At 44.9% G+C, this 12,189-nt stretch overlaps 1 protein-coding gene across 3 annotated transcripts in view; it reads left to right on the forward strand.

The window, feature by feature from the left end:
• The window catches only part of GJB1 (gap junction protein beta 1), a 40,862-nt gene extending 32,850 nt beyond the window's left edge, over window positions 1–8,012 (forward strand). For all 3 annotated transcript variants that reach the window (XM_073556171.1, XM_073556169.1, XM_073556170.1), the window contains exon 2: window positions 6,750–8,012. In XM_073556171.1, coding sequence (XP_073412272.1) covers window positions 6,762–7,553 — 792 coding nt within the window. In that variant the 5' untranslated portion in view covers window positions 6,750–6,761 and the 3' untranslated portion in view covers window positions 7,554–8,012. The remainder of the gene's footprint in view (window positions 1–6,749) is intronic.
• Window positions 8,013–12,189: the final 4,177 nt, after the last annotated feature.

Consider the following 12,189-nt stretch of genomic DNA (forward strand, 5'->3'; position numbering starts at 1 on the left):
GCTAATGTTATTTGTGGGTTTTTCTTTGCATCCCGAACAATTTTCCTGGTAGTTGTGGATGAAATTTTTGTTGTTCTTCCTGGCTGTGGTTTTGTTTATACAGAGCCCCTGAGCCCCTGATTTTCCATTTTTTAATCACAGTTTGAACACTGCTGACTAACATAAATTCCTTGGATATCTTTTTGTATCCCTTTCCTGATTCATTTGGAGCGCCCCACCCAGGGCCCAGCGGGGTACTCGATACCGGGCCCGTTGATCTCAATGGGAGTTGTCACGGAAGCTGTGACCCGTTCTGTGGCCCTGGGGCTCCATGGCAAAAAGGGGATGAATGTACAATGAAATAAAGTTTATGAATGGTTCGTGACGCCACCTGTGGTGTTTGGCAAGTGAGGTGTTAGGCCAACGCTGCATGCAGATTCTCTGGGACTGGTGGTGGGTTGCAGCCAAGATGGTGAAGCTCTCCACAGGTGGAGCTGTAGTCCCAGGGCAGTGTAGATGTAGCAATGGAGGAGAGGCACAGGTGGTGTAGAGGCCGGTGCCCAGATGTAGTAGTGCGGGGTGTAGTGATGCGGGAATAAGTGGAGGACACCAGGGCATGTAGTTCCAAAGCTTTACTCACAGTCTGCAGTTCACACAGATGCCTGCCTCTGTGCTGTGTCCTCCGGGTCCTGAGCTCAGTCAACCTCCAGGCAAGATAGGATGCTCCCTTCCAACACTCCGCCAACATGTACCTTTCTGAACGTCTCCTCTATAGTGCCTTTAAGTGAAGTACTCCTAGTACTGAGTTACACTGGAGTGCCTCCTGACAGATGTTCGCAAGAACTCTACTTGTACGGCAGACAGCTGTAGCCTGCTTCGGGGACTCCTTACTCCTGAGTCCCGGCTCACTATCCAAGTTGCTGTTGTGCCCCCAAGTCTTAGATGGGAGTAGTGCATTTACAGCCCACTACTCCACCGGTGTCTTCTGCAGGACCTTCAGTATCCATACAACCTTGGGGACTGGGCCCCAGCCTTCTGCTTAGAACTTCTAGGCAGGGTTCTTCCTCTAACCCACGTCCTCTGTGTTCCCTTTTACTCCTTCGTTCCGTACTAATCCCTCTCTCTCATAGAAGGTCAGGTTTCAGTCTAATGTCTTTCTCCTTCTTTCCTTTCCAGTGCCAGCTGGCACAGATCACTGAGGCAGCTGCATCACTCCATCCTCCATCCCTCTTCCAGGGATCCTCACTCCTCTCTGAGTGACTCTCTCTCTCCCACTCACTGACTGACTGACTGACTCTTCCCGCTCTTTATGTATTCTAAACTCCACCCGCCTCCCAGCACGTTTCGTGTTCCAAGCAGGGAACCACCAAAGGTGCTCTGCTACTCTCTAAGCAAGGAGCCACAATGTGGCTTTGCTGAACTACCATGTTGTGTGGGATGCGAGTGTTGGAGCATGGTTAGGAGTTCCCACCTTACCTGGATGGTGGGGCACCACACCTCAGGAGGAGGTGCAGTACCTCTGTGGCGACTGAAGCCTCAGGGGCGCCACACATTCATATTCTCTGAAAAAAGGCCAATAAAGCAAAAATTCTGCCAGGGTATGTAAACTTTTGAGCACAACTGTATATATTGAGGTCATTTTGACATTACTAAGGCTATGTTTGCGTTAAAGAGATTGAAAGGGATTGGATACCGTACTAGGAGAGTCTTTTACCTGCAATTTGCATTCGATTTTCTTAAATAGTCAACGAATTTGAATTTCAGAAGATTGGATCATCTCTATACTGTACTGAAGAGAAGCGTGCCAGGCTAGAAATAAATTATTCCGAGACAGCGAGACTTTAATTGCAAACAGTAAAACATTTCTACAGCTTGATGAATGCCATTTTCAATAGGCTTTGAAGTAGATAACAGCTTGTGTTACTGTTGCGTCACTACAATCCCCTACTTATAAAACATTCTCATACTGCCTAGTCAATGGAAATGTTGCACTGCTGATCCTAGATATAGAAATGTGGCGCCCCTGAGGGTTCAGTCGCCACAGAGGTACTGCACCTCCTCCTGAGGTGTGGTGCCCCACTATCCAGGTAAGGTGGAGACACCTGACCACACTCCAACACCTGCATTCCACGCAACATAGTAGTGTAGCAAAGCACCCTTTGGTGGCTCCCTGCTTGGAACGCGAAGCGTGCTGGGAGGCGGGTGGAGTTTAGTTTGCACTAAAAGAGCGGGAAGAGGATAGGAATGAGTTAGTTAGTCACAGGAGTCTGACGAGGTCAGTCTGTGAAAGGAGATGCCCTGAGTGGGATGGATGAAAGAAGTGCTGCAGCCAACCTCAGTGATCTGGGTCCGCTGGCACAAGAAAGGAATATTGAAAGAAAACCTGACTCTCCATAAGAAAGAAAGGATTAGTATGGAACGTGAGGAGAATAAGAGAACCAAGGATTAGGGTTAGAGGAGAACCCTTCCCAAGTTCTAAGCGCAAGGCCGGGGTCCGGTCCCCGAGGTTGTATGGATACTAATGGTCCTGCAGCAGACACCGGAGGAATAGAAGTAGTGACCACTTTATTCCCACACAAGACTTGGGGGCACAACAGCAACGAGTGTGAGCCAGGACTAGGTAGAAGGAGTCCCCGAAGTAGGCTACAGCTGTCTGCCGTACAAGCAGAGTTCATAGGAACATCTGACAGGAGGAACTCCAGTGTAACTCAGTACTGTGAGTACTTCACTCAAAGGCGCTAAAAGGGAGACGTTCAGAAAAGGCATATATGTTGGCAAGGAGTACTTCATCTTGCCTGGAAGTTGGCTGAGCTCCTGACCCGGAGGACACGGCACAGATGCGGGCACCTGTACCACAATAGACTGTGAGTAAAGCATTGGAACTACATGCCCTGGTGTCCTCGACTTATTCCTGCGTCAACCTGCCCGGCACTGCTACATCTCTCCTGCGCCCGACACTACACCATCTAAGTGTCACTTCACCTACTCTGCCCTGGGACTACAGCCCTGCCTGTGGAGGGCTATAACATCATTGCTGCACTACACCATCTGTCCCAGAGGATCTGTCTGCAGCGTCGGCTTAACATTTGCCGAGCACCACAGGTGGTGTCACGAATCACTTATAAACTTTCCCCACCATAAGCACACTGAAACAACCCCTTTTGCAATGGAGCCCCAGGGCCACGGACAGGGTCACTGCTGCCGTGACAACTCCCGTTGAGAAGATCAACCGGCCTGGTACCGAGTACTCCATGACCCTGGCGAGCGAGGGCGCTCCAGAAACAATGTCACTTTTGACTTTAAAGGCCACGTCACACATAGCGAGATCGCTGATTTTGTGACGCATCAGCGATCTCACTACATGTGACACGCATCAGCGACCTCCCCCCCGCCGGGTATCGCTGATCACGCAGGAATGTCCTGGGCCATTTTTTGATCGCTGGTCTCCCGCTGGCCAGCGCGCATCACTGCGTGTGGCAGCGGGAGACCAACGATAAGCGAGCTCCCAGCGCTGTAAGCAGACGCTGCTAGCTGGTATCCAAGGTAAACATCGGGTAACTAAGCGTGCACGGCGCTTAGTTACCCGCTGTGTACCTTGGATACCAGCGTGCTCGCGCTGGTAGCTGGTATCCAAGGTAAACAGCGGGTAGCTAAGTGCCGTGCGTGCTTAGTTACCCGATATTTACCTTGGATACCAGCTCCCAGCGCGAGCACGCTGGTATCCAAGATACACAGAGGGTAACTAAGCGACGCGCGCGCTTAGTTACCCGATATTTACCTTGGATACCAGCGTCCTCACTGATCCTGATCGCTGGTGAGATCTGCCTGTTTGACAGCTCACCAACGATCATGCAGCGATGCACCAACGATCCTGACCAAGTCGTATCGTTGTCGGTATCGCTGGTGCATCGTTTGGTGTGACGGGACCCTTATGGTGGGTGCCTGTCTGACAACACAAGTGTTAATTTTTAGATTACTTCTATAGGAAGAAAAAGAAAGTCACAAGACTTGAATCATATGAAAGCGACATCAAGACACACAAGCTGCTATATATTCTCTGCCAGTGAGTGCATGGCTACATGAAGGGTTGAATAGAATTAGTTGTTAGGCCGGAGTCACACTGGCGAGGAATACGGGTGCGTGAGAGGCGCAAAAAGCACGCATTAGACACGGACCAATGATTCTCCATGGGGTCCCTCGCACCAGGCGTATATTTCTCCTCCGTATCCTCCGCTCCGTGCCACTCGCAGCATGCTGCGATTGTCAGCGTACTACGCCCGTAGTACGCCAATGCAAGTCTATGGGTGCGCAAAAAATACGGATTACACACGGAGCACACATGTGACCTGCGAGAAATACGCACCCGGTGTCTTTTAGCAAAGCCGGCAATTCGGTGCGCTATACAGTAAACTCACACTGACAGTTTTAATAAAGAAATGAGAGAATAGATAAAGACACATAGAATACATTTTTTTCACCACTTAAATAAAGAAAATCCTGTACATGCTTGATTTCTGCGTACTTTTACTGACCTGGAGAATCCTATCAGTTTTACCATATAGTGAACATAGTAAAGAAAAAAAAACAATTGTGGAATTGCATTTTTTTTTTTGCAATTTCAACGCACTTGGAATTTATTTCCCGCTTTCCAGTGCATCACATGATAAAAATCTAAAAACAACAACTCATCCCGCAAAAAAAAAAGCCCTCACATGGCTATGGGGATGGAAAAAATATAAAAGTTGTGGCTCTTGTAATAAGGGGAGGAAAAAAAACGAAAGCGCAAAAATCTAAAATTGTGAAGTCATGAAGGGGTTAATTTTATTATTTACTGCTTGTTGCCTAGCTTACTGGCTACCTCCATACACTCCACCAGCAGTGGCCAGTTTCCTAGACAAGGTGTGCGCACATGCAGGCTTTTTGTTATAAAGCTTTCCTGATCCAGTGTCCCCTCATTGCTGTGGAGGAAAAACTGCCGTCACTTAGAACCTTGGAAAACTCATCTGGTCTGAACCGCCAGTCATTCACGAGTGCACTGCTTCCTCCCTTCATCCCAACTACTTAATCTATCTGCAGACAAGGAAAACTGTGCGCTGTTAAAGATCAATAATGAAAACAATACTTTAACCACCATTAACAAATGTTTCAAAATATTTTCCAGCATGAATACAAATGACTGCAACGGCAACCCTCATGCAATGTACAACCAGGACAGCAAAGATCCCACCCAGATCTCTAGATATATCCCACCCATGCTTGCCTACAAATGCCCAGGATCAATATCCAGCTCTCTTTCAGTGGTGGCTCTGAGTGACAGTCTGGGGCATGTATTTCTATGCAGCCGCATGTTCCGCTCTTGAGTGCCTGCGGCAGTGCCGGGTATTAAGATACAAGACTCGTCCAAGTTTCTCCCATGTGTGATCCCAGCCTGCAGCTCAGCTTCTAGCCCCCTAGTGGCATGCTGAGTATTTACATCCATTCAGGAAGGAGAACGTTGGAAATTTATCAAATTGGAGATCGATTGCCTAATCAATCAGCTTCCAGCGCTCATTGAGGCAGGGGTGACATGTGTCACATAACAACAGTTCTCTGAAAAATCACATGACAAAAACCTTTATGCAACTTGCTGTGATTTTACTGTAAAAATTGTGACTTGCAACCAGCAACAGAAAATCCAATGCATTTGGAAACGTTATGTGACTTTGTATCACAGTCTCTGGAGGTTGCAGGTTGCAATGCAACACCATCAGAAATTATTCCATCCAATGTTGTAATATGTCAATGTACTTTCAGACTTGTGCAACACGTCACCATGTAGCCTTTGTCTTAAAGGGTTTGCCCACTACTAGGACATCCCCTTCTTAAACTAATTGTTCAGCTCCGATAAAATAATAAAGCTTATACTCCCCTCCCGTGCCAGCTCTGTTCCAGCGGTGTCGGCATTCGCTTTCCCCAGGGCTCCCGTTCTGTTGTCGTGACGCTGGTGCCCAATCAGCGCTGGCATTACTGTCTCCGTCTTCAGAATGGAACATGAAGAGGATGTCGGGGACAGTGACGCCAGCGCTGGTTGGGCGCCAGGCATCACATGTCATTCCACCGCATCACAGCTCCCGGACCGCGAGTGCCAACACCGCTGCAACGGTGAGTCTAGGCTTTATTATTTTATCGAGGCTAAACATTTAGTTTAAGAAGGGGTTGTCCTAGCAGTGGACATCCTCTTTAATGACCATTGTATAATAAGAGCTGGAAGGCGATTTTTATGTACCAATTTTCATTTGCACAGATTTTCTAAATCTCCTTTAATGTGTGCATTTGCTGGATCCAAAACTGTCATGCAAATTCTCGTTGAGGTTTCGCACTGCATTTAGCTGAACTCCATGTTCAAGACTTCATCAGGGGGTCTGTCATAATCCCCCCAAAATGCGATTCAGACAGGATCCCTAAAGGAAATTCACTGAATACAACAAGTCAAATTGAGTACAAAGTATGCTGGACACAATATCGAGGTGCGCTGGCAAGTAGACTAAAAGGAGTCCAAAGGGGCAAACTTTGTATTCTGTATAAATCATTGCAGTCAATGGCTTTGTCAGGACTTACTTCTTGAAATGTGCTTTTTAGGGATTGAGATGGAACCCCTGATGGAGTCTTGTAGTAATACAGTAATACAGTACATGTATTGGCATAGTCCATATTGATTATGTTCTTCTGTTACAAAAATCTTGGATGGCAGTTTTCAAATATATTCATGTTCTTATCTGTTTTCTCCCCAGAGCTAATACGCAATGAATTGGGCAGGATTATATGCCATTTTGAGTGGTGTGAACCGCCATTCCACCGGGATTGGGCGAATATGGCTCTCTGTGGTTTTCATCTTCCGTATAATGGTGCTTGTCGTAGCTGCCGAAAGTGTCTGGGGAGATGAAAAGTCCTCATTTACCTGCAATACACAACAGCCTGGATGTAACAGTGTTTGCTACGATCACTTCTTCCCTATCTCTCACATTCGGCTGTGGGCCCTTCAGCTCATTATTGTATCCACGCCTGCCCTTCTTGTGGCTATGCATGTGGCTCACGTGCAGCACCAGGAGAAGAAGATTTTGCGACTGTCTGGACACGACGATCCTAAAGAACTGGCTGAAGTGAAAAAGCAGAAGGTCAGAATCTCCGGCACCCTGTGGTGGACATATACACTGAGTGTGATCTTCAGAATCGTCTTTGAAGCGGCTTTCATGTACATTTTCTACCTCATCTACCCTGGTTATGCCATGATACGACTTGTCAAATGCACCGCATACCCCTGCCCTAACACCGTGGACTGTTTTGTGTCTCGGCCCACAGAGAAAACTATCTTTACCGTTTTCATGCTCTCGGCTTCAGGAATCTGCATTGTTCTAAATGTAGCTGAAGTGTTCTTCCTCATCGGGAAGGCTTGTGGCCGCAGAAGGCAGAGGCACGGGGACTCGTACCGTGATAAGGAGCATCGGCAGAACGAGATGAACACGCTCCTAACGGAAGAGGGTTTTATGAAGAGAGCACCAGGGAGCCAAGAGAAAGAGCATTGTGCCACCTCCTAGAACCAACACCTCATCACTAATTAGCGGAGACTCTTGTCGGACTCGTTACTTGGCCAAAGAAGAAAAGATCATTTGCAGGACAATTTAAGGTTTGACTGTGAAGGGTAATGAAATGACCAACCTAAAACTGCAATATTTGCACAAGATGCAGCAAATGGGTCCTAATTATTACAGTAATGTGGGCACATATATTGTACCCTCATCACCGAACCCGTCTAGGTATTGTTACACCCCCATTAACGCACGCCAACAGCCCACAATGAACTGGTGCTTATTGCAGTATTTTTTTTTTATATAACAAGGGAAAGGGAGGGTGGGGAATTTTTTTTATGGGATTGGAAGTATTAGAAGGAAGAAAACATATGTATTTGTACTGGTAAAGATTTCAGATTTTGTTTTAATATTTTATGTGATTTATTCTAGGACCACAGATTAAAATAAAAAAAAATCATAAAGGTTGATGTAATTTGTCTTTGCTTTTTCCACTAAAATATAACAAAAGTTGCCAAAAATAAAGTACAATTAAAATATACAGCTCTGGTAAAAATTAAGAGACCACCACATCAAAACCCTGTCATGGGCAGTCCTATCTCCAGACCTGAACCCCATTGAAAACCTCTGGAATGTAATCAAGAGGAAGATGGATAGTCACAAGCCATCAAACAAAGAAGCACTGTTTACATTTTTGCACCAGAAGCTGTGTGAAAGACTGGTGGAAAGCATGCCAAGATGCATGAAAGCTGTTTTTAAAAATCATGGTTATTCCAAAAAAATATTGATTTCTGAACTCTTCCTGAGTTAAAACATTAGTATTGTTGTTTCTTAATGATTATGAACTTGTTTTCTTAGCATTATTTGAGGTCTGAAAGCACTGTTTTTTTTTAAATTTTGACCATTTCTCCCTTTCAGAAAAAAAACCCAAAATGTATTGCTTGGAAATTCGGAGACATGTCGTCAGAAGTTTGTAGACTAAAAGAACAATTTACATTTTACTCAAAAATATAAAGAGAAAAATCAGACAAACTGAACATTTGGAAATGGTCTCTTAATTTTTGCCAGAGCTATATATGTACTATATATATATATATATATATATATATATATATATATATATATATATACACATATGTTATATACAGTGCACAACATAGAAGGTGTAAAAAAAATATATATATGTATAGGTGTACGCCAATTTTTGCGCGTGCGCTAAGCATTCATAGCTAGCGCACGCGCAGTATGCTTTGCCCAACTGCGGGCAAAGCCGAAAAGCCAGACTGCGCATGCGCCGGTTAACTAAGCCCTGGAACACAGCAAAATACTTCCGGGGCTTAGTTAACCGGCGCATGCGCAGTCCGGATTTTCTGCTTTGCCCGCAGTTGGGCAAAGCATACTGCGCGTGCGCTAGCTATGAATGCTTAGCGCACGCGCAAAAAATGGCGTACACCTACTCCAATTCAGCAATAACCTGCGGACGGCGGGCAAGGATGGGGAGGCGGCACACATCGGGAACACCGCCCATCGGACCCGACCGACCTCGTTTTCATCGCCCGCCAAAGGGTAGGTGACAGATTCCCTATAAAGAGAATCTATCCCTAGCTTTTTGCTATGTGTGATTTTTGGATGTGCAATCCATGTCTTTATACTACAGTTCTGGCATTTTGCTTCTCTATCTGAGTGCAGAACGATGTAGGGCAAGAGACACTGATTCCAACAATGCGTTACTCTGTGTTCTCTGAATCTAATCTATATAACCCCACCCACATCACTGATTGGCTACTTTCTGTGTGCACTGTGAATAGGCAGAAAGCAGCCAACCAGTGGAGGAGGTGGGGTTATACACTACTCATGAATATCGAGGACTATATGGCAACAGGATTACTAGTCCTCTAGTGATAATCTCCTGCTGATAAAACAGTGAGCATATTAAAAGTACACTAAGTAGTAAGTGATACATCACTGGATTTAGGGTCTTTGCCCTTGTATTATGCTGCTCTCTGATTAGGTGTCAAAAACTTGGTGACAGATTTCTTTTAGAGACGCAGTAGAAAAGTTAATCTAACAAAGTTCCTGGTATATTTGTTTCTTGAACCTTACAAGCCCCACAATTCATCTTACTCACAGCAGTCAAATAAGGAATACACGCAACAGAAAAAATATGCCCACAATAGCCGAATAAATTAAAGGCATAATTATATCACTGCTATTTGTTATTTCACAGGATCTTTCACAGTATATTAAAACATATTATAAAGACTTTATGTGCATACAGGGTATATTTCATTTAATAGGTGTAAAACCATATTGTTTTTGTGTACATTGAGGCATTTAGCTTGCACCAGTAGGCTATCAATGCCAGACACAGATCAGCACTTCTATGAAAACCAGGTTAGTGGAGGGAGATCATGTTCTGTCAAGGAAACAATAAATTAGTGCACTCCTATCCAGGGCCGGCACCAGGTTTTTGTGGGTCCCGGGTGAAAGAGTCTCATTGGGCCCCTTTAAGACATACCATGATTCATTATGCCCAAATATGGCATAGAAATATAGGTATAGTACAATGCAAAAAAGTCACTTACTTCTTACAGTATAGTCCTTCATACTGTATAATGGGCATCATATAATGCTCTATACAGAATAATGAGCCCATATAATGCTCCATACAGAATAATGGACCCCATATAATGCTCCATACAGAATGGACCCCATATAATACTCCATACAGAATGGACCCCATATAATGCTCCATACAGAGTGGGCTCTATATAATGCTCCATACAGAGTGGGCTCTATATAATGCTCCATACAGAGTGGGCTCTATATAATGCTCCATACAGAATAATGGTCCCTGTTATGAACGGGTAGCCGAGGAGAAAATAAAAAACAACACAAGCTAAGTCTCAGAAAACCAAAGAGGTTGGTAACTATGCAGACTGCAGATCCCTGATTCTAACCACACAACTAGTAGCAGTCATGGAGCGTTCCTACGTTGGTCCTAGACGCCGTCACAACCGGAGAGCTACATAAGCCTAAAGCAGGAAAAGAGGAAAACTAACTGCCCCAGAGCAGACCCCAAAGGAAAGACAGCCCCCCACATGTATTGACGGTGAAACCAGATGAAAACACACACAAAGGCAGGAAAATAGGCTGAGCAAACGATGGGGCCCGAGTAACTAGAAAGGACAGCAAAGGAAAGACACTGTCTGCAGTCTGCCAAAAAACCCTACAAAATGTCCAACACAACTGATAGCAAAATTAACCCTGAAGTCACTAGACTTCTCCCACTATATCAGCACTCTGAAATATTCTGAGCCAGAGCAAAAAGAGGCCAATCTAACAAGGGACAAAAAAAGGCAATTTGGCAAATAAGAGTGGAAATTCAGCACAGCCCAGCCGGGCTGGCTGACCACACAAAAAACTGAAAAGACAAACAAGAGCAAGTGTGAACATTAGCAAAAAAACAAACTTATCTTGAAAGACTGGAACAGAGCTGAGTCCTAGACCTGAGAAGCAGACTGAATCACCAGCAACAGGATAGGGCGTCGGCTGTCTTATATCCAGTCTGATACTCCAGAGATCCAATCATTATCTTCCTCACCAGGTGGCAGATCACTACCACTTAAACCAACCTCACTACCTCCCGTCACCACCAGAGGGATAACGGAAGGGGAACTCTCAACTGGTGGAGCAGAAAATGAGCTCATAACAGGTCCCCGTATAATGCTCCATACAGAATAATGGTCCCCATACAATGCTTCATGCAGAATAATTGGCCCCTTTATAATGATCCATACAGAATAATGGACCCCATATAATGCTCCAAACAGAATGGACCCCATATAATACTCCATACAGAAAGGACCCTATATTATGCTCCATATAGAATGGACCCCATGTAATGTTTCATACAGAATGGGCTCCATATAATGCTTCATACAGAATGGGCTCTATATCATGCTCTATACAGAATAATGGTCCCCATACAATGCTCCATACATAATAATTGGCCCAATATAATGATCCATAAAGAATAATGGACCCCATATAATGCTCCATACAGAATGGGCTCCATAAAATGCTCCATACAGACTAATGGCCCCCATATAATGATCCATACAGAATAATGGTCCCCATACAATGCTCCATACAGAATAATGGTCCCCATATAATGCTCCATACAGAATAATGGTCCCCATATAATGCTCCATACAGAATAATGGTCCCCATACAATGCTCAATACGGAATAATTGGCCCCATATAATGATCCATACAGAATAATGTACCCCATATAATGCTTCATACAGAATGGACCCCATATAATACTCCATACAGAATGGACCTCATTTTATGCTCCATATAGAATGGGCCCCATATAATGCTCCATACAGGATTGGTCCCATATAATGCTCCCTACGTAAAAAATAAATAATCGAATACTCACTTTTCCTTGTTACTTGCTGCATCTCTAGTCTCCTCAGTGACTTCTGACTCTCTGCATTGCTCAGTGCAGAGGATGCCTTGTAGTGATGTCTTCGCACCTTCTGCCCTGAGACGTCACAGAATCATAACTTGCGGAAGAGACCAGAGCTGCCTAGGAATAGAGAGAGGTGAGTATAAACAGTTTAAAACACGATGGGG

This window comes from Dendrobates tinctorius, unplaced genomic scaffold, assembly GCF_039654945.1.
Source record: "Dendrobates tinctorius isolate UK_male_01 unplaced genomic scaffold, ASM3965494v1 ptg000231l, whole genome shotgun sequence".
NCBI lineage: Eukaryota > Metazoa > Chordata > Amphibia > Anura > Dendrobatidae > Dendrobates > Dendrobates tinctorius.